Below are 24,059 nucleotides of genomic sequence, written 5' to 3' on the forward strand. Positions count from 1 at the left end.
CACAATGCAACCCTGGCATAGACCACAGTCCTTTCACCCTCCTCCCCATCCTGATCACAATGCAACCCTGGCATAGACCACAATCCTCTCACCCTCCTCCCCATCCTGATCACAATGCAACCCTGGCATAGACCACAGTCCTCTCACCCTCCTCCCCATCCTGATCACAATGCAACCCTGGCATAGACCACAATCCTCTCACCCTCCTCCCCATCCTGACAGTGCAATTCACAGACAATTGCAAAACACACCCTATTTCTATTTTTCAAACAGCTTCGTAAATTTGAACAAACTCTTCAGTCTGTTTGTTAGACAGTTATTCCTATTCGTAAAACAATCCAAAAATACTGAAACTAGACTGTTTCAAATTTACACAGCTCAGGACTTGGAGAATCTGAAGATATCATGCTAGTTTGAGGCGTTATGCAAAAGAAAGTAACGGCAGTGATTGTCAGTGTGCAGTACGATAGGACGACTGAATATTAAAACACTGTAAATCGGGTACACATGTAATCAGTGGTCAGGTATGGGGTGACCCAAGACACAAGGAAACCCCCTCCACTGTCAAGGTGATGGTACGCTCCACTAGGCTGAGGCCTGTCTTGTTGGCTTTACTGTATTGAACATCTGGGACCAAAGGGCAGAAGCAGATGTTAAAGGACCTATCTGTCAGCAAGATCCCATGGGCTTTCCAGGAAAGGCATTTCATCCAAACAGAACAGATCCACTGTGTTACTTTTTAAATACACTACAATGTCATGAATAACCTCTCTCTATACTGCAGTACTTATTTGTGTACATTACAAATGTCACAATATATACTTAAGGCTAGATTTCTGAAAGGTTTATTATCATTTTATTTTTCAGAAACATAACAACAACAACAACAACAACAATCTCAGACACTAAAATTAGGAGCTTGTGGGCAGTCTTAAGTTTAGTCTTAAGGTTTAGAATTGTAATTGGTGTTTTCAAACACTGCTGCCAAAGATTTCTATATGGAGTTACCATAGCGATAGCCAGAAACTGATTTCTGGAGAATTTCTAGAGGACAGGAAACGGCACTGCAAGTGAGCGACACCACATGCGAATGACTTAACTGCTCATCATCTCTCCGACAGGTGAACAGTGGAATCGTTTATATTTCTTTTAGAATGTAAATGTGTTTAATAGCTGTCGATGTTTTATCTCGGGGACAGAATCAGTAACGGCAATGCATCACACAGCACTATCTGTTACTCAACTGCAGGACCTGGTCCTACTATATCTGCGACTCTCCGGGACACAGGATCCGTACTTATTTCAAAGAGAAACTACAACGATAAAGCACAGCCAACAGTGAGTTATTATGAAGGGCTCTGTACACTGAGGTTTTCCTGGGCCCAGTGAAATGCACAGCTCTGCCCTGAGCCACGGCAGTGGGGTGAGACTCTTTGCTCTGCTCCTGTGAATAAGAGCACCGTCCCGCAGAGCAACAGTAGTCCTGTCCCAGTGCCATGTGTTGATATTGACACCTGCAGCTTTGTTAATTACAGGAACACCACCAGTCAGGATTGCACAGCGGCTAACCATACCCTGGCATAATATATGAGTGCCATAATGAGAACAGTGCGTAAGTGTCAAACCTAGATACAAACATTGCACAAACACACACGCACATACAGTTAACACAATGCTGTACAGTACAATAATATTTAGAGACCTTTATATTAGGAATATAAGATTCTGAACCATGTTCTGTACAGACTCATGAGGGTATGTGTATCAGATGCAATGATTGTAATGGGACAGGGGAGGGGAGCTACTCAAACAGGGGGAGGGTTCCCAAATATTTAGCAATTTTTGAGAAAATCAGATATGGGGTACGGGATGATATCGGGGAGAGTAAAATACAAAATCAGAGCAGGCTCATCTGGTGACCTAAAAAATAGCCATCGATCAAGTGCATGCTTGTGTGTCTAGTGGCCCTGTCTGCAAGTGCCATGGCGCGGCTGTGCAAAGCCTGGGAACAGCTGAGAATCGTCTCCTGCAGCGCTGTCGTTATTCCACTCGGTTTAATGATGAGTCTGAAACACGTGGACCAGTGCATAACTGGGTCAATCTGTGAGAGGCTTTGGTTTCTTTAACACCTTACTCAGAGTATCTCCACTCCCTGTGTAGAACCACACAGGCTATACCAAGTCAGTTTAATGATGGAATTCATATTTGTGAACTATGTGATGAAATACAAGGCCTGGCTGGCTTAGAAAGGTACTTCTCACTCCAGCAGACTGCCTGCCCTGGTTCTGGTGGGATTTATTTCAGCACCTGCAGCGTTCTGTACCTCGCAACCCCCTACCCCCTCTCCCCAAGCACTTTTTTTCATTAAAATGAAAACGCTAGTTGCTTAGCAACATGAAAAAAAGTCAATAAACCCAGTGGAAGTTTAAAATCATTGTGGATTACAATGAAAAGACGAAGCTCGCTGGCAGGCGTGTTTGTGCAGGTCAGTGCATGCTTCCACAGACACGCTGCTGGGGTTAGTCACAATGATAGCACTGTGTTTATATCTACAGGCGGCGGGGAGAGCGGGCGCTCACGAGGCACACCTGTACAGTGCCAGAGTAACCCAGCAGACGTCTGGCTCCTACCTTTCCCGGTGGCTTGGGAGACTCCCAGCTCCTCTTCTCCATAGACGGAGGGATTTGGTAGATGTCCTGGTTTTGGTTCATGGAAGGGGGCACCTGGTAAACATCCTGAGGGGGGCTCTTGGACCCTGGTGGGACTTGGTAAATGTCCTGCGACTGGCCTAGCGACGGAGGGACCTGGTAAATGCTCTGAGACTGGCTCTGGTACTGCTGTTGGCTACCCTGCTTCTGGAAGAGGGGCGGCTTTCTCAGGGTTCCCTGGTACTGGGGGCCGGGGGGCACCTGGTAAATGCTCTGCGTCTGCCCCTTGCCGTGAGAGGGGGGCATCATGTAGACGTTGTCTGTGGGGTTTTGGAAAACCGGATGCATGGCAGTGTACTGCGAGGCAGGGGAGGGCGTGCTGTAGCTCTGCTTGTGGAAAGGCAGTGGGGTCTGAGGAGGGGTTTGTTGGGGGAACAGAGGCTGGCCTCCCCCCTCCTGCTTCTTGTCGTACATGCCGACCAGGATCTTCATGCGGTTGCCCGGGGCGATGCCCTGCCGCCCGTGCAGGGAGCAGAGCCACCAGCCACCCAGCCCCTGCGTGTCCTGCTCCAGCACCGTCATGATGTCACCCTTGCGGAAGGAAAGCTCGTCTGGAGACTCCGCCACATTGTCGTAAAGGGCCTTTGCAAGCACATTCTGAGGAGAGAGAGAGGGAGAGAAAGCACACACGGGTTATCTCTTTATTCTGTGCAGGACAAGCAAATACAAATATGGGAAACAGAAAGGGGTACAACTAGGGTACAGCCCCTTTCACAACTGTATATACGCTAGCGCAGAATAATCAGCCGTCATGTCAGACAAGTTGATTCCCACATGCCTGCTCTTTGTGCCTGTGGTCTCTGCTCTTGTTGCATGCACATATACACATGCGCACGCACACACACACACACACACACACACACACACACACACACACACTCCATATACCTATAAACCCAGGTGTATACAGAATCTCCTTTTAAATGACAAGAGAGCTTGCTTTCAATTGAGCAGCAGGGATGGAAATAAGACTCTTATATAAGACTCTTATTGCACAGCAGTTTCACCCATTCCAGGTTTTAAGTTTAATTAGCCACAGTGTACAGGTAACAAGCTCAGGTGTGTCTTATTAAACTCCTAGTAAAACTAGAAATGGATCAAACCGCTATGCAATGGGAGTCTTATTTCAATCCCTGGAGCAGTGTAAGAAAGAATAAAGAATTTACCAAACCAAGTCTGTTAAATAATAATAATTGTAATAATAATAATAATAATAATAATAATAATAATACCTATCCATCTATCCACACATAAATGACATACAGAAATACATACATCATAATGTACAAATCTTAGCTCAACATCTATTGTACAAAGTGTAATCTTAAGACAGGCTCCCTACCTGTCTATCTGCTTTTGTTCTTACCTACCAAAGCGATATTTTCAATGTCTCCGTTCGAAAGATAAAGGACCCTACACCCTCACACACACTCTGACCTGTTTGACAACACAAAGGAGATCCTGCTCTAATCACTGTCTGTCTCACCCTCTACCCAACCCCATCAGCAGCTCTTTCACGCTGGGGTCGAGCATTGTTCCTGAACAAACAACAAGCAAACTCATGCAACTTTCTCATGGCATGGCCGCACTGCATACTATACAAACCCCCAAAAGATTAATCTCAGAATTTGGGAATCAAAGAACTACTCATAAAACGTAGTTGGGGGTTTTTTTTTGGCGAGGCTTAGCCGAATTCTGACATCCGTTCTCAACAGAAAGGTTACATCCTGTTGGAAGGATAGTATCTCATATCTCTGGATCTGAGTAACAGCTTGATGACCTGCCAGTCGCTGGCTCTCTCAGTAATAGCGCTCAGCCTGAACTTTGCCTTCATCCCGCGAGACGGCTTGCTTGCTCTTTAGCTATCCCTCCCCCCTCCCCTATCTCTATCCCTGGCAACAGGAAGCGTATGGAAAATGACTCACAAGTTACAATGCTTAAAGAGGGAGAGGGAGAGTCAGTGACCAAATGACTATTAGTGTCTGCTGCAGCGTTTGGAATTTCCATTGAATTTCCAGGAGCGCACACACAGACACACTCCAATAATATTTCACCAGACTGGGGCTGAAAAGGGGCACGCATTCTACAGCGCTTCTAACGCCTTCATAAGCACTGGCTAAGCTCATTTAATCACAATAACTGGAATGTCACATGGTGACCATATTGATAAAGGGACAATCACTTCTGCTACCACTGATGACGATTTGAGCATGATTCATCATTCAATCTACCGTTCACCCCTCAGAGATCCACTTGCATTAACAGTGCAGATTATCTGAATCTTCGAAAGGGTTCACAACACCCTTGTCTGGGACTTGTAAACGTAAAAGAAAAACATTTTCCATTAAACTTAAGCAGTGCCAGTGTAATTATGTACGAACCTGGATTTCCTGTTGAATTTATAACCTCTATCCATGACACATCCCACACCTATCCATAGTCAATCATTGATCAGCAATAGCTGGTCCTGAACAAGCTCTTGTTTTAAAATGTGGCAGGCTGTTCTTTCAGCATTGCAAGGGCAAGATTGTATATCACTTCCATGTTCAAATGTGTCTGGATCTCTCGTCTTGTGATATCATTGTAATGTCTGCTCTACAAGTGTTTAAAGCCAAACAAAGGCGCTGCGTAATTGTATAGTCTGTCTTGTGCTGGTAACTTCAATATCATCGCCAGAGGAGAGTCTGCAGTATTATTTACAAGGAGTGAAGAAATGACATCATGTTCTCTGCAGACCGCTTGGCTTTCCCAAAGGGAGCTCAGCGTGAGGAGGGGTTCATTAACACAGCTAGCCTCTCTGTAGCTGGTAATAGGAACAGATCACTCACGGATCACATTCATCCTTGTAAAACTCTCGGGCAGTCGGGAGTAGTACCTTGTTGATTCAACAGCCTGCTTCAGACTTACTGTAACATGGTGTGTGACATACCGCGACTCGTCTGAAAACACAGAACTTCTATATACTCATGCACATTGATTGTAGTGTGTGTTTTAGATGACACAGATTGTGCACGTACTGCAAATTCCTCTAAGCAACAAACCCTAATTACTGGTTTGATTGCAATAATGGTAATTAGTTGATAATCTTGTTTTTAGACAATTGTTTAGTTGTTTTTTTCACAGATCCTAGCCTCTCTAATTATCTCTTAGCTGTGAATCAAGTAGGGCTATAGGAATGCCTGCTTATAAACACAGTGTTTGAGATGTGGTTGATACAGTCAGGGTTTGACTGAATTGCACTGAGACAGTTAGCGGTGCATCTACACGCTATCCGAGCAGCGACGGCGCGCTTCGCTCAGGAGACCCGACGGGCCAGGTTCACGTCCCATTAATGGATGTGCTTGGCTGAAGAACAACAGTAGTACTGTAGTGCATTTTCTTATTATGCAGCCACTGCTTTTTCAAGAGCAATGCATGAGCTACTTTGTTTAGCCTGGTCTATTATCAGGACGTAGGCTTTTTAAGAAGGCTGGCTCTTGTTGCATTGTACCTCACTGTATCTTGTAACCAGATCTGTGGTCATACAGGACCTCAGGGTGTATTGTATTGTATTGTATTGTATTTTGTAGAGCACTAGGAATTTCATAGAGACACAGCCACCTGCGGGCTTGTAGACAGACCTCTTTGGCTCTATCATAATGTGACATGGCTAATGACAGTTTCCCTAATACATCAGTACAGTGTGTGCCAACAAGCTGCAGAACAAAATGAATCAACCTTAAAAAAGAGCTGCTTTGCCAGGTCTAAACGATCTGGCATCGTTTGCATTCGAATGGGTCGTTCAAACAGGAGATGGATACAGAATGTATATAGCGGCCTGTGAGAAGGGTCAGTTTGCTTGCTTTAGAGAAAGCTATCGGGCAGGAAGTAATGTGCCATCTGCACTCTGCGGACCCCAGACAGAGTCATTCCCCTGGACAATCGCTCAGTGTTAGCCTGGGTCCAGCTTTTATCTCTTTATTTTTTTATGGCCCTGGTGGGAGAAGCTGAACTGTTTGTTTTTGTTTTTTTTGGGGGGGGGGGGGGGGGGGGGGCTGTATTGACTTTTACGGGTTGATAAATGCACACTCACCCTTCCCTCAGTGTAAAAGACTCATACAAGAATTCTAGCTCTCTTTAAAGTGTCACAAGACTACATTAAATCTTCATTCTTATTACTGAATCCACTGTGTGAGAGAAATTAAATAAATAGGAATAGAGACGAAGACCCTTATAAGAGTTTCCCCTGGTAAAAGCACAGCAAAGTATAATAAAGCTGAATGTAAGCATTGTAACAAATAGCGAGGTATGGTAAAGCACATTAAGAAACATGGCAAACCAGGGTAAACTATGGTAAATGCATAATAAAATCATAGGAAAAGCATGGGAACTACAAAAATACCATGGTAAGCTTTTATAAGGGAAACTAAGGGCCCAGCAGTTGAATCACATACTGTAATAGTGGACTTCATCGTGCGTGTATATTTGAATTTCTTTGTGTCTCTGCGCAGCATTCTTTTCATTCCCCAGTGGTTGTTTTGGGGTCGTTTCCAGGATGTTTGCTTGGAACTGTGTCCAGGAAATGAGAGGAAAAAACCTTGAATGGAGCAGTCGGACACACTGCCTGCAGCTCAGCAAAAATACTGGTGACCACATGAAATAAAAACAACAGAAAAACACTGAAGCAGAGAGGATGACGGAGGATTACAGCGTTTGAACAAACAAGTGTTACAAATGAACAAATATAAAGATGGGAGAATGCTAAAACGGTATTGCCGTATGATTAAACTAGGCCTGGTCTCTGGTTGAATTTGCTGAAGCTGCTCCACCACAAAGACCCACAAGCACGGAGATTCTGGTTTGTTTTTCTACTTTACGAAGACGGTGGTCTTTAGATTAAAGTGTGATTCACATTGCCCTCCTGCTATGTGAGACTGCCCTCTTGCTATGTGAGACTGCCCTCTTGCTATGTGAGGCGAGGGCTCTACCTACTGATGTCCCAACGCCTCCACTAGAGATATGAGCTTGGCCTGCTTCTCGGTACCTGGTCGAGACAGGGCAGAGCTACAACGAGGGGTGAAATACAGGAATGCTGTGTGTTTATCTCTGACTGGAGTGGGAGATCAGTACTTGAGACCTAAGGACCTGGGGCCAAATTCCGCAGCTAAAATCCACAGAATAAAATGTAAACAGGCCAGAATTGCAGTATTTATAGAAACACTTCAAGAGCTAGATGCATACAGATGCAGATTCAACATGACTTAAACAGCTCAGCAAAGTTATAACTCTACTGCAGATTGCTACTACCTTAAAACACTCCACTGTAGTCCAGCTCTTTGGTTTCAATGCTAAAGTTCAGTCTCACAAGTAATGTGAGATGGTTTGACTGGGTTCCGCAGTACTTGTGCACAATGAATGTCACGCATACAGTAAGCTTTAAACATGCCATTAAATAATATTCTGTCGTTTGTTTTAAATGCAATAATTCATCTGAAAATTCAAACTCGTGCTGTTGCAATGCTGTAAAGGTTGCGCTAAGAGAACTCCTAGAATTGGTGAATTCACCCCAGCAATGGCTACACCAAGTACAGCTTGCTATGCAGTTTTATGTAAAGCCATGCGAAATCAAGAATGCCACAATATACTAGATAACAAGATCCACCAGGAACATATAGAGATGAGAACAGCATTGATTCCCAGATGCTTTACTGTAAGAGCAGGGCAGCAGTTGTTTTAGTCACTCTGAGAAGGGCTCAGGAATGAACTTGCTGGACATCTGGACAGCAGGCTGTAGCCCGGAAGATGCAGGCCCCCTCTGACCTCTCTCAACACAACATGGTTTGTGTCCTTTTCTCATGCCTCCCTCGATTAGTGACAGATGACCAGGGCAAAGGTCTGGGGAATTATGAAAACACTGTTGCTAGTTTAGCTCTAGAGCTCATTGGTGGGCACTCTTTAATTATATACCACACGACAGCAATGCTGTAATTCATATTGTGTAAGTATAGCAGCCTTCTTCAAACATGCAGAAAAGAAACAAACATACAGCTACTCTATCTGAAATCCTTTTACAATAGTGTACATTCCGTCTGCATCAGACCCAACACACTGTTTTTCTGGGATTTTTTTTTAAACCTTAAGGAATGTGTTTGTTTTCTTTAAGGACACTGTTTATAATCCTTCTCTTAGGTTAAACAGTGCAACTCTTCAAGTTTTATGAATAGGGGTGAAGGTAAGATAAGATAAGTGAACTACTAATCGTTGTAAATAATCTGGTATCAGATATCGGTTGTAGTGCGATGTGTGTGTGTGTGTCTGTCTGTGTTGTGTGTGCACGTATGTGTGTGTGTGTGTCTGTCTGTCTTTGTTGTGTGTGCACGCGTGCGTGTGTCTGTTTTGCGTATGCAGATGCGTGTGTGTGTGTTTGTTTTGTGTATGCAGATGTGTGTGTGTGTGTGTCTGTGTTGTGTATGCAGATGTGTGTGTGTGTGTGTGTGTGTGTGGCACATTCAATCCTCATTCTCCTCCAGGCTGACTCACGCTCCTGAATCTCTCAGTGACTCAAGACGTATTTCCGTTAATCCTTACAAGGTAAGTTTGGTCTCGTCTCCCTGCTCTACCCAGGCCTCGACTGGACCCACGGCTGCATTCCTGAGCAGGAACACAGCACTGCCAGGCAAGAGGCATTCCTAATGTTTCTGAAAGCCCCTGTCTGCTAGTGTCTGAACACTGCAGGAAGAGAAGAACATAACAGAAGGGTTGATTCTCTGAAAACAACTACACTGCTACTAAAACTACAGCTCTGGCTCCAGTCTAAAATGAAATAACTCTGAGAGTCTGAATGTGCACCTCAACCTACAACTAGCAACGACTCTACTTGAGAGAGGCACTGCACAGCACTCTGCTTGAGACAGGCACTGCACTGCACTCTGCTTGAGACAGGCACTGCACTGCACTGCACTCTGCTTGAGACAGGCACTGCACTGCACTGCACTCTGCTTGAGACAGGCACTGCACTGCACTGCACTCTGCTTGAGACAGGCACTGCACTGCACTCTGCTTGAGACAGGCACTGCACTGCACTCTGCTTGAGACAGGCACTGCACTGCACTCTGCTTGAGACAGGCACTGCACTGCACTCTGCTTGAGACAGGCACTGCACTGCACTCTGCTTGAGACAGGCACTGCACTGCACTCTGCTTGAGAGAGGCACTGCACTGCACTCTGCTTGAGAGAGGCACTGCACTGCACTCTGCTTGAGAGAGGCACTGCACAGCACTGGCAGTGACAGCCTGTTTGTGTATCTGCATGATGTTAAAAGAAAAGCCTAGGACCGGGGTCAGGACCTTTTTATAGGGCCAGCCCGGGAGATAACGGGTGCATTACACTGCGCCCTTTTACACTGCAAGCAGTTGATCAAACCCATTGACAGTGCTGCCACCGGGTGAATTATAGCAGGGATTTCCAAACCCTCCCGTATGCATCAGGTACAGCTCCCTCCCTCCCACCTCTAGTTTCGACTGTAAGTAAACATGTGCTAAACTTGTAGCTCCAGGCAACAATTGAGACGCTGCCGATTTCACAAGCAGGGTCTGAAGACAAACAGGTTTCTACCACAGTGTGGGCTGCTTTCACCTCAAAATAGTACAGTAAAAAAGCCCCTGGAGTGTCTGTCTGTGTAGTTTGTTGTTCTTTAAAGATGGTAATTTGGGGTGTTTTGGTTTGGTATATAGACAGTGTCATGCAATCCCTAACCTGCTCCTACATGGAAAAATTATGACATGCCCATCACGAGATAGATAACACGCTTTGACAAAGCGTGTCTCTCCTGCACCCTTGTAGATGCCGTTTCTCTGCCATCCCACCAGAAAGCCTTGTGATGTCACAATCTCACTCCCCTGACCAATCCAAGTCGGATTCAAAGCAGCTCATGTTCAGAAGGCCCTTTTTTCTCCTGTGCCAAGTTTTGCTTATGAGTCAGGTAAGCAAGAGAAGGAGTTGGGGTTTTAATGATTTTAGTGTACCTCCAGAAAGCACAGTGGTTCCCAACACCAGACAGTCCAGGTTTCATGCATCATCAAACATTATAAAAAAATACTTCTATCACTCTGAATTAAAACCCTGTACTGTTCAAAGTCCACAAAGGATTAGGTAAACATAGCTAGAGGTACGTTTCTGAAACTCTATCGTGAATAATGAGAGGTTGTGCAATTCCACACCCCAGAAAGGGGGGCAGGGCTGCTGCTTCTGAACTCAGAACACCAACTCATACCGGACGCTCTTTCTGAGTCTCTCCACGTCAAGCACTTGCACAGCAGTCTGGCTGGGAAGTTCACCGTCTGAAATCTCAGCCAAAATGCTCCCATCAGTGGCAGACTTGACCTGAATGTTTCTCTGACTGCCCTAAACAAGTCACTCAGGACCACTACATTATTATAATTACACCAGCGAGAGACGGGTTCCAAGAAGAGGGCTGAAAATGTATCCTTGCAGCATTGTAATGTGCTGATATCTACTGCATACAATTACACAACACCTGCACATACCAATGCAAGGGTAGCTTTCCACAGATACAACATGACACTGAGATTTCTAAATATACCCACGCATTTCAAAAGATGTACAGATGCACATGCTGTATGCCTATACAAGTCTCAGAAACAATAATATCGCTTACATTATTTTTGTAACAACTCTACTAAATGGTACCATTGCATTTAAAGAACAGGGGCACAGTCGTTCATCAAGTAGTAAACAAACAGCAATTTGCAGAGCTCTGTTGAGACACCTGCCCTGCTCGTTTTCCACTGCCTGCCTGGCCTGCTGCAGCCTGCAGGCACTAAAACTCCCAATGCCCCACTCTGACCAAGCCACTGGCCTTGTGACTGACCCCTGCATGCAAGCAGGCAGGCTGACACAGATCCCTCAGCCCTGGGGGTGTGATTGAAGGCAGCCTGCAACACCTCCCTTCCCTTCTGACAGGAGAAGATAAGCCAACCACCTAAAGCCTCACCACACCCTGGATTGCCAGCGCAAACAAAGCCAGCTGTCTTTTAACACCTTGAAGTGAAGCACTGCGGCTACAATAAAGTGAGTGGTGCTCTAGGGTCAATAAGCACGGTAACGTCAGCAACCTGGGGCTGTTAGCGTTGTTCTACTGGCAATCTTCTTACTAGCATCAGAAACAATACAATAGAGAACCATAAGACTTTGCTACTGTAGTTTCAGTGTAAAACGATACGAATACAATAAGAATAGCTGGCTGTATGTATATGAACGGCTGTAGTGCACTGAAAACGAACCCTATAGCTGTGTCAAAGGCTATGGAGAGCCTGCAGAGGGATGCTCCATATGGTTCCATCACCCTTTCCTGAAAGCAGCTGCTGTTGGATTAATAGCTGCGTTTCTGTGCAGATACAGATTGAAACCCAAGCTGACAGCAAGCAGGGCTGTGTTTGTAGGCGCCATGCCCACATTCTTCTCCGTCAGTCCCAGCGTTCACACAGTCTTGTAATGTTTTCTGCGAGTTCTAACCAGCCTGAGCAGCGCTCTGTTGGCTGTGGCCATTCGAGACCCTACTGACCTCGATGGGTTATGTGTCTAACCTTTTCTGGTGGGTTTTGTCACTTTTACAGATTTCAAAAGTACAGAAGACAAATCAAAAATCGCCCACATCTAGTGTAAAACTTCCAAATATTTCCAACAAATCCATAATTCTATTCAAATTCTCATGCACTGACAAACAGGTTAATGATTTATGAATATACCCCCTTCTAACTGTAACATGTTAAGTTTCCTATCTATGTATCTATTTTATAATGCACAATGTTTTTGTTCAGCTTCTCAAACTCGCTAGAGTTCACAAAAACTCTTTTAAAATGCCTAAAAACGTAATTTAAGAAATCATGACGGGATTGTTGTTTTTTTACATAGGGAAGGCACTAACCAAGATCAATATGTGTTGCTCACAGATTCAAGTGTAGGTAACATGGGGCTCTATAGAAGTTCAAGGTTGTTATTATTCATGAGCACCCAGGTGACCTGTCCACCTGGCGTACCACACACACACACACAGTAATATTACAACCGAGTCTGCAAAAGCACTACAGTATGGTTTGCAGGGCTTTGAGGTTTATAGTTCTCTGGTGCAAATCCTGGGACTGCTCTGAAGGCTCCCGTATCTCTTCTGTACTGGGAGTAAGGAGATACTGCTTTGACTGGATAATTTGCCTCAGGCAGCAGTCATCTTTTAATTTTTCATGAATCACTTTCTATCAGTCGGTAGCCCTACTGTGCGTCCGTTCCTTTGCGTGCGAACAGAAAAATAAATACAGCAGTCTCCCAAAGTACAGTAGCTCCCTGATTGCAGACCTCAAGAAGGGCCATTCACAGCAGCAGCAATAAGTGCTGTGAAGTTGTGGAGAGAACCAACAAGCCTTATATCAAGCCTCAAATGAATGCCAATAGTCTTCATCTGTCCAAACAAACAAAACACTACAGCTGTGCTCCTGTTGTACAAGCTGCTTCTCAAGCACAGACTCTGCTCATGCTTTGGGGATTTTTGTATTTTAAACGGTAAGACACAGGCCCACATTTGCTGAAAGCATTGGCCTCAGTGCAAGTTCCCAGCAGTTTCTTTCTATGAAGCGTCAACATTACAAAACAATCTCAGAGCTCCATGTACTATAATTGGTGTCTTGCTAGTTCTTTAACTTCAGCAGATAGCCTCGCCTTTTACAAACAAAATGCTGCAAACTTAGCGCCGGGGGATACTTGGAGTCATGAAGTGCTGGGAGTCATCACCAGTAAGGAGTGAATGTAAAGTGTAAAGAATGTAAAAGATGGATTGGTACATCTTCAGTGTGATACAGGTTGCAACACGCACTCACAGGGAATGCTGTTGTGAAGGTACAGTTTCCTGGGGGTGGGGAGAGCAGTAATGATTAAGCAAAAAGGCATTTAAGTCTCATTATACTCCTTCTGTTATTCTGCCAAAAGACTTATAGCATCCCAGTAAAGAGTGTGAATAATTAACTGGGTGCATGTTTAAGGGGCAGTGTTGTGTGATGCTCTGCTCTTGTATATGTAACGGGCATTGTTGTGTGACGCTCTTGTATATGTAACTGGCAGTATTGTGTGAGGCACTGCCCCTGCAGATTCTGTACCTGCAGGGTCTCCAGTTCCCATCCAGCCTCCTCTCTGTTACACACACATGCTCAACATTTCCAGCCACTGGAGCACTCTGTGTTTTGCAACACATGGCGTGTCTTTCCTCTTATCAGCATCCTGCAATTCCCTTCAGTTCTGCAAATTCCAGTAACTTTAGTATTAGCTTGGTCACTGTGCCAAGGCCCACGAGTCAAGACACTGCTTTAGGGAAAGCTGAGACATTTCAATTTAACAACATGCAACCGAAAGAACTGACGGACTGTCGCATTAATCCATGAGTTTAAGAATCCACATGAATACTGAGATATTAGGGTAGTGCTGGTCATGGCCACTTGAAACATACAACAAATGAATGATAACATTAGTTTAATAATTCCAAACGACACCTAGAAACATAATACACATAAAATTAGGAAAACTACAAGAACGTAGTCAGTGTTAGTCAATGCAAGGCAAGATGAGATTAAAATCCACTCCACTCCGGGGAGAGAACTACGTCTCTGGCACTCCATTAGGCTGGCGTTCTGAAACCTTGGTGCCACCACGGGAAGCTGCCAGCCTGAGTCTCATCACACACACACACACTCCTGTTGTGAAGGGAGCCCTGCGCAATCCGTCTGCTAATTAACGTGCAAATTAGGATGAGCGTTTTTTTTTTCTTCATTTTACTTTGATTGGAAACTGTTATATGGCAGCTCTTATTATGCTAATGAACTTGGCTAATCAGGAAGGTCCCTTGATGAGCAAAGCCCTGATCCACTAGTGTGATCTAACCTCAACCCTCCCAAAACTGCATTTTCAGAGAAGACACATGTAATAATAATGACAAAAACTGATCACGTTATTACACTGAAACACTGCACATGTCATCTGCAATAACATGCAGCTTCACTGTCTGGACACCACCTGCCCCTGTATCATGGCACTGCAACACCACAAACAATCACTGTGCAGACGATGGCAAGTGATCACCCAGCTCCCAGTCTGCACATTTCAACATTCAGATACACCGAGCTGTTTATATCTTTTAAAAGGGAACAAGCATTTTCAAATGGAACCGAATGCTAAACGAAGGGTCTGTGTGTGTGTCTGTTCCACTTGAAATCTTTTAAGCTGATACTTCAAAACTGATGCGGAGCTGTTTCTAATGAAATTACGCAGGAAAGTCAGGAAATGGGACATGCACATCTCAGCGGGTTCGCATCCTGGTTACAAACGAAGCAGAAATGACTTGATTTGCGAATACTGAAATGTGTTAGCAGCGAGCAAGCGGGCTGCTTCTGAAATCTGCTATGAGCTCTCACCTGAGTGGAGTGATTCCACGCTGGATGAGAACCAGGGAACCAACTGAGGGGAAAGAGCTTCCCAGCTCCAAGCACAACTCATCTCAACAAGGAGTCTTCTACAACCAGGAGGTGGTGAAAACGCCCGACAGCCTTGTAAAATACACAGGGGCAGCAGAACAGCACTGCCACAGGGTGTCTTCCAGGGTTGTTTGTAACAGACATCAAACGTCACAATTACGGGTTGGCTGGGTCCTCAAAATATATCATTATGAGCCAATACCCACATCAAAGCCCACCACAAACAGCGCGTAGGGTTAAATACTCAGTATACTCGGTCCAGGGTTATTTAGAGAAGCTCAAAATGTAGTAAGCATTGCACAAGAACACAACATTTTCTTAGATTAAACAGTGCTTTGAAAACAAAAGAATAAACTTTTATACCCCCAAAAAGAGAAGGAAAGTGTTGTTTTTTTTTCATGAACTGCTAACTTGATTTAGAGGGTTTAAAAAAGAATCCTTAACACAGCATTGCTTATACAATGCCTCATCTATCTGTTTCATAAAAGGGTCTCAGATTTGATGCCCTTGGAGGTACTGTCCCCAATTTAAACCCCTATGACTTAAGTTTTTAAATGTATTACATTTAACGTGTGCAGTTCCCATGTGCTCTGCACATACATGTCAACACTGCAGGTACAATAAATGAAGCAGACATGAGAATTCATACAGTATAGGGCCTTTAAGTGCGATGTCCTTACTGACCCTTGACAAATCAAATCAAACTCTGCTTTTGTTGCATGCTGAATGTAAATACGCCATCTTAAGAAACATGTGAATGACCAGTGAGGATGAGAGCAGGAAACACTCTCAAAAGAGTTCAAGGGGAAAAAAAAACTGACCGCTCACTCAAGTGAGCACCAGCTGCAGGTGACAATTAGGGATTACAAAGCTGCCATCGCGGTCAGATCTCTGGGTTACTGGCAAGGTGCTTACAAAACAGAACCACTTCATTAACACACAACCCAGAGTCTCCAAAAAAAAAACGCGCACTACGTTGTAATGACAGTGTGTAACTGAGCGTGCCTGAACACCGAACCCTGGACTCAAACAGCAGCAGCGGCTCTTGGGAATGAGTCCAGGTTACTTACTGGATGGTTTTTGCTGAGACACAGTGTTTGGCCCCATCAGTTCAGGGGGGATGAGACAGCAGTGCAGTATCTATAAGATTAAAGCAGCCAGTGACCCAGACAAGGTAAGAAAACCGACTAACTAACAACACAAGAGTTAAAACAAAAGAAGAGAATGTTACCAGCACCCCACCCCCCTTCCCTTCCCTTCCCTTCAAAGTCTTTTTTTACAGCAGCATCAGCATTCACTCCACAGGCTTTTCACACACCAGTTCGAAAGACACTCACTTACCAAATAGTTCATTTTTAATCTCTTTTTCACTGCAGATTTTGTAAAGGGGGGGGGGGGGGGGTGTCTGAAAACCCACTCTGGTCCCGTTGGCCTCCTGGAACGGTGTTTTTTTGTTGTGTGAAAGGTCTTCCTCCGGCTGTTAGGATTTTAACACATTCTCCAGTTCTGTGTGACCTCGGAGGAGAAGTATGAAAGTATTCCTTTCTTAGCTGTGAAGCGCACAGCCTCCCCAGCACTGTCTCACTGACTGACTGACTGACTCAGGGAAGGAGGGAGTGAGGGAGGATTGCTAGGTAACCTTACACCTTCCCTACCCACTCACAATCCCAACATTCCTTTCCTCACTCCTGATTGGCCGGCGGGCCATTTCTTATGCAAATGCCCCCCCCCCCCCCCCCCCCCTCCTCCCCTCGCTCTCTCCTGCTCTCTCCCGGGCTGGTTAGGAATGGGTCTGCCACTGCATGGCACTTTGTGGAATCTACAGGCAGGAGTACATGTCTCTCGCTCTCTCTCTCACTGTCACTGTCACATCTCACTGGGCTCATACTGCATGCCAGTCATTTCCTCATACTAGACTAAGCATCTATAACCCTAGTCTGAATTAAAGTAGAACGTTTAGTTATGTACATAGATGTAAATAATGCAAAGGTTTTTTAAAAGCCCTACTGCAATGAAGAAGCTTTACAAATGGACCATGTTCTGTCAAACTTTTAACAGCTTCCCTAACATTTTCACTTCTCTCCCAATCCCTGTGCATCTGAAGATAATATATGTGATGTTTACATTACTTAGGCCATGCCTTTATGAAGACAATGAAGAAGCAACTGGGGTAAAACTAAATGCCTTAGTTTTGTGGATTCAACAAAAGCGTGACATTGACAAACTTGCTGCTAGAGTTTCATCTGTACAGTATTTCAAGCTTAGCAAAGTCACAAAGTGGTCACACCCCCTTTCCACCCTGGATCAGGGGTATAACCACATGTTGCCAGTGCACACATCCCCTAAAGCAGAGAGCAGGGAATCAATGGAAATGCTTTTTGATTGCAATCTTTGGATTCTCATGCAGTTCTCACTCTGGGAGCCGTGTTGTCTTGTTTGTGAGTCATATCATGTGGACTGTCTATCAACATAGACCCCCCTACTGCTCCCAGCTCCTCTGAGGTGTGAGACCTCCCAGAGGTGGAGGCCAGGAGAAGACAGGCCAGTTAGCAAAGCTGCTACCAGCAGTGCCGGGCTGAGCTGTGACAGCCTATGCAGACCCGCTGTCAGGTACGTCAGCCGCAAGATACCAGCCTTAGCAAGACCCCCAAGAAATTGCTCGCCAGGGCCACACTCTCCGCTGATATCTCGCTTCACACTAAGCTGTCCCTGTGTGTATTTATTTACAGGAACTGAACTTGCCTGAGAAAAAAACAAAAACACCATTTGGAGGCTTCTCAGCTTAGCCACGACTTTGAATCGCTACAAGGAGGACCTGGTGAACAGCGAGAGTGTGTACTTGAGCTAGGCCCACAATCAGTTTGATGTGCAAGATCAGGTTCCGGGAAAAGAGAACTATTACTGTTCATCCATGCACCATAATTGTCATCACCGTACTGATGCAGAACAGATTCATTTTAAATGACGACTCCTATAACTCCAACTGTACTCTGCGGAGAACCAGTTTATTCAGCAAGGTGAAGCTTAAGGGATTACTTTACATTTCTGCATTGTCAAAACAACACTTTTTGGTAGTTGGGGCACAATGTTTAAGCTGACAGCTCACATTTTCAAAAGCCTTAAGACCAAACAGGCACTTCAACTGGGGTGGATCAGTTTCAGACACTGGAGGATCAGCTATGAGATGCACTCGTCAGGGGTACAAACAATGAAACACATTCTGATCTGAAATACAGAGAATGCCTGCTTGGAGCCGTCCAGACACTGTGGACACCACAGACGAGGCCCACGCAATTGGAAGAAGGCTTGCCACATCACTCACACTGTACAGTCTGTCAGCTGAGCTTTTCAACTACCTGACAGCTAAGACACAGCACCCAATCAGAACTCTAACCCAGAGAGACATACACCCGGCACACACATGTCAGAGAGACACACAGCCAGCACACACATGTGAGAGAGACACGGCTGGCACACGCATGTCAGAGCAACACACGGCCAGCACACACGTCAGATGCACACAGCCAGCACACGCATGTCAGAGAGACACACAGCCGCCACCCACGTCAGAGAGACATAGCTGACACACGCATGTCAGAGAGACACACAGCTAGCACATGCATGTCAGAAAGACACACGGCCGGCACACACATATTAGAGTCTGCATCGAGTATCCTGACGGAGGTGAATCAACTCCTTGCCTTCCAGACAGCAGTGGATACTGTGGGAAATGCAGCTCAATTCCTCACACTGGCTATTTCACAAACAAAATACTTTCTGGTTTCCCAATTCAGTAAATGCATAATTTACATGGAAAAGAAACACATTTCCCAAACATCTGGACTATTGAACGTCATCTGTTCTTTTTTATGTTAATCACTTCATTTTCAGTTTGACTTTATGGGCATGATTCATCTTTGCAATTAACAGAAAAGTGGGTTGATAATAATCCTGTCAGTACACATATTTCACTCAATATTGTAAACATGCAGTTTATAACTCTGTAGTAGGGAGCTCTAGTTAAGAGACTCTGCTATTTGTGTTCCTGCATCTTGAGAATGCAGCACAAAAGATAACCTTATAATGGGGCGGCATTGTATTTACTGAATAATGTTATTTTAAGCCTCATCAAATCCTCACTAAAAAATGACATCTAATGTTAAATTGATCAGCTCCAAAGGTTATTTCACTCAACGCTTTCAACACGACCATTATTATACTACTCAAACATGATTTAAAAAAAAAAAAAACATTCAGTGCCACAAATCAGGCTTTTTAATTAAACACAGCGGCGTGATAAACTAATATAAACTAATCCCGACCCCAATAAACAGGTTCACTGCAGTCTGTGTGATACTCTGTGCTCTTTCTGCAGTAAATAAAGAGATTATCTTGCATGCACTCAGAAGGTAATTTAATTATCCCTCTCCCAAAGAAAACAACAGATTGGATTGGGCAGCATTCTGGGCTTTGCTCACCCCATGTCCTGCACTCCCAGAGGAACTAGAATACCCTGGCAAAGCTGGGGCCTGTTTCCACTGGGAAGGCAGGGGATTGAGAAGTGGGGTACAGTACAGCACTGCATCACTACACAAGCAAAATGTAACAATACAAATATTACTGTGAATGTGTAATGTTGTGTAATAGCATTGCATGTCACTGCAAAGGGGTAATGTGATATAATGCTGCTGAATAGCAATGCAAATGTTCACTGCGGTGTACAACAACAAAAAAGAAGTGTGTTATAAAAGAGAAGGTTCAAGCAGGTGCTAAGTATATGTGCACCTTGTTTATACATAAAAAGACTACGGGACACTAACTTGTTATGTTAACTATTGTCTCTAAAAGGGACAGACAGAGAGACAGAGAGGTATATTAATTTCATGAGGTGGACATGTAAGGTTTGACTCTCACTGTTGAAGTGTTTCCTGATTTCCATGTCATGCATTAGCAGTAGTCCCCTTTTCATTTGTAAATGTAACTAAAAGTAATGTTATTTTTCATGTAAAATGTAATGCGTTACCACATTATGTTACCCATCTAAAAAATGACTTTTCACAAACAGTGGCTTGAAAACCTGGTTTCAGGAGATCTAGTTTGAGGCAAGTTTGAGGTCTCCCCCAGTGTGCCATACCATGAAGAGGTGGGCAAAGCCCCTGCACCCATCCCCCAGTGGCAGTGTGTACCTCCTGCGGAGAACGCCTCGGTAAACATCTCAGGAATGCAGGAATGCCACACTCTACAGTCACAATGGCTCCTTGCAATCATCACTTCCTGGACCGGGATTTCCTCTAGGGCACATTGACCTAACGTTTTGGAGTGCTTGGGAACGACTGGGCAAAAAAGAAAACGAAAACCAGCAAAGAAAAATAAAGAAATCATTGTGATGACCGAGCCCACGGCATCGCCCTTCTTCTCTTCCCATCAATTCTCTGTCAACGTTTTGTGGAAGTGGGGCTCACTTATCCACACAACTGCTTGAGCACGCTGCGAGACGATTTTATTAGAACTCAAAAAACACACTGACCATTTGTTTCTACATACGTACAAACTTGAGGCTTTAAATCCAAAAAACATACGAAAACAGCGTCTAGACTCCAGACTCTACCGTACTGTGAGGTGCAAGGCTGCCGTATTTAAACCGGAGCTACACAGACCTGAACAGCTCATGCCAACATGATCCATTGATAATGTTTTATTGCCTGCACCACTAACTGTTTCTCCAGATGTGCCCATGGTATTAAGAGTGTGTAACTGTAGTGTACAGAACTGTAGATCGAAATCAGGCCTGGTAGGGTCATTTCTTTTGTGTGGAGATTATATATATATATATATATATATATATATACACACACATTTCCAATTGAGATGAGTGGCTGAATGCCATGTCTCAAAAAGTTAATACTCCTAACAGATAAGTCTTATAAAACACAATGTCCAATCTCTTGAAATAATGAACCTTCTTCACTTCCATTAAATATGTGCTTATTCAGCTCCTCCACCGGTAGAAAGCAATACCGAGCATCATTTCAACAAGACGACTTTCTCAATGTCTCGAAGACTCTTTTGCCAAAACTTTCAGTTCTGTTTTAGCTGTACTTCTGCTTGTTCTGATAAATATACGTGTGATGTTAAAGCATTGCAATGGAAGAGTGGGGCTGCTGGAATGAAAGCCTGCATGTATGATTATTGATTAGCATACCTAGTACATGTTTGTATTGCTATATTCCACAAGGTGTTCTGTTGAGGGTAAGGCAACACATCTATGTGTAATTTTACTACCAATGTCAGATACGCCTTACCCCAATAAAACACACGATCAGGGTCAATATTAAACAACATTTGTCATAGAAATCTAAGCAGCTAAAACAAAACTGCTTTAAGTTTTTTAAAAATGCCTGATGTGATTAACTATGAACCATACATGTACACAATGTTCTACTGAAGAACTGTGAATTGTTACAACAACACTGGCAATTCTCTTCTAAGAGCTAAGCTGTGGATTGTGTGTAGAATTCCAGTGGTTTTTGCACTGTATTTTTTCAGTTTTCCCATGCTTTTCCCATGGTTATACTATGCATTCCCCATAGTTTAACCTGGTTTGCCATGTTTATTAATAAACTTTACCATACCTTGCTATTCTTTACCATGCTTTCACTGTGTTTTAGGACACTTTTCGATGCTTTCACTATAGTACACTTTTATAAGCAATGATGATCTCAGGGAACTTCACATCAAAACAAAACGACATGATGGAACCCCTCTGAACAGCAACAGTATCTGCAGTCTCTAGTGTCAGTCTGAGAGACCCAGCACGGTGTGAGCGTGGGGTATGATGCTGTTTACAATGAAGCTCACTTCTGCAGCTACTCTGCAATTACTGAGTGAAGCCCGTGTCCTCCGGAGGTGAAAAATTTCACACCCCACTGAGCCATCACACCCCCAGAGCTCTCCGCCTTAACGAGCGCTAATTACAGAGCAGTGTAACGAGCCCTGGCTGGTAAAAGGGCCCTGGTGTGCCTCGGTAATGGTCCTGCACTTTCTCTCCTGCACATCTGCTTGTCAAAGTCTCTTTCACAGCAGGGCTGCAAAGGTAGATAAATACACTGGTATCTGTTGTGGCCAACAAGACACATATTGGCTGCGCGCTGCACACTAAACCACTAACGTGAAGCATTGTGTTCTGAAGCCTGTGTAACCCTGATATGCTTCCCCCCTCCCTTCTACTATCAAAAAAAGCAATTTTTGCTGGAATAATTACAGAACACACATACAGTAAGAAGATGCTAAATAGGACAGAATTGCAATGTTAGGAAAATGCAGGTGATGCAACGGTATCCCTTTAAGATTTAATCAGAGCCCTTGCTGAGAGCACAGTAGCAGCTTCAGCTCAAGAAATGGTTGTGTGCTGTTTGTTAGATAGAACTAGCATGCTGGCAGGGCAGAAACCCATTACAAAGTTGAACTGCTGCCCACTGTTTATCAGATGCCCAAATGTCATTCTTAATGGGTTTTTGCAAAGGTGTAGATTGTAGGAGCTGAGCACATGGGTGGAGCAGAGGAAATGTCTACTATTTACAGACTAAATAAGTTAACAAATGATGTCATGCATGCACCGCCTTGTTCCTGTTTGTTTGTTTTCTCATGATCCGCTTGCTTTAATCACGTTGTCTATAAATAGTAAGCGTGTCTCACTGTGTGGATGTATTTTAAGACATGACTCTGGGGTTCCATGTGAACCAGTGAACTCGCTAACCCCAGTCAGTGTGCTTCTCCTGGTGGGTGAATGGGCTGGTCCAGCAGTTAGCTGAGTCAGGCGCTCGGGACTGTGTCTCCCAGCTTTGCTTCCCACAGCTCTCCCAGGCCACGGTACACTGAGCAGCCTTTCCTGGTGCATGAACTTTAACTCACAGGAGTTTCTGGTTCTCATCAAGCGCCGGTCATGGTGAAGTCATGTTCAGTGTAACATGAACCTGGACTGAGAATGTCCTTTATTGACAGAGGCAGAGAGCAAGTGAGCCAGTATTTTCTGGTCTGCTTCTCATTAGGAAACTGTAATGTACAAGAGGATTGCCCATTGCAGATAGCTGAAAGGTTAAAAAACATGATCCCAACAGCTTCAACACAGTTTATATATATTCAAATGCATGACAAAGAAGCGTGCGTGCGCGTGTGCGTGTGCGTGTGCGAGTACTGGGGGAAGGGTGCTTACTGATTTAACAGTTAAATTGCAGTTTCAAACCATGACAGTGCAGCTAACCCAGCTTTGGTTCAGGTAAGCAGTTTAGTTTAGTCACTCTCTACAGATCTTGGTACCAATTCAGTGCACTTTCAGAAATACTGTAGCTGTTGTTTTTATATTGTGTATTAACATAGCACAGCAATAATTCATGATGCACTTTTTTATACCCTAAATTAAACAAGCCACAGGCTACATACGTTTGCACTGGTGCTTCCCCTAATCAATATCAGTGCTTCAACAGAGAAGGTGGTTTCCGAGCCCTGAAAGAGTTTTTGATTCTATAGTAACAGTTTTTGGGAAAATATCCCATTCCCAGGAACACTGACCACTGCCCCCCTGGGACTGAACTGGGAGAATATCAGCGTGGGCAGCCAACCACAGGAATGTCCCCTCAGGTTCAGGAATGCACTTATCAGCTGGCTGTCAACAGCGCAACTCCTTAGGATAATTGTCCGCAGACATCTCCCAGTACAGTAAGCGGCCACTGCAGGAAAAGGAGCACCAACTTAATCACAGCTCCTGTGAGTGTTGAACTGGTATGTGGGGTCTGGTAAAGCTGGCCAGCTTGGAGCTCCAGTGTGGTCGGCGTGGTCTGTT

General features: G+C 44.4%; 1 protein-coding gene across 2 annotated transcripts in view; it reads right to left on the minus strand.

The window, feature by feature from the left end:
* Positions 1-24,059, minus strand: part of bcar1 (BCAR1 scaffold protein, Cas family member) — a 63,999-nt gene that overhangs the window by 21,722 nt on the left and 18,218 nt on the right. Inside the window, exons 1-2 of one of the 2 annotated variants that reach the window (XM_041221575.1) lie at positions 16,562-16,824; positions 2,631-3,305 (exon numbers count right to left, since the gene is read on the minus strand). In XM_041221575.1, coding sequence (XP_041077509.1) covers positions 2,631-3,305; positions 16,562-16,573 — 687 coding nt within the window. In that variant the 5' untranslated portion in view covers positions 16,574-16,824. Of the gene's footprint in view, positions 1-2,630; positions 3,306-16,561; positions 16,825-24,059 lie in introns of those variants that run through there. The other variant, XM_041221576.1, reaches the window with a different exon arrangement.

Source organism: Polyodon spathula, chromosome 21 (genome assembly GCF_017654505.1).
Source record: "Polyodon spathula isolate WHYD16114869_AA chromosome 21, ASM1765450v1, whole genome shotgun sequence".
In the NCBI taxonomy this organism is placed as follows: Eukaryota; Metazoa; Chordata; class Actinopteri; order Acipenseriformes; family Polyodontidae; genus Polyodon; species Polyodon spathula.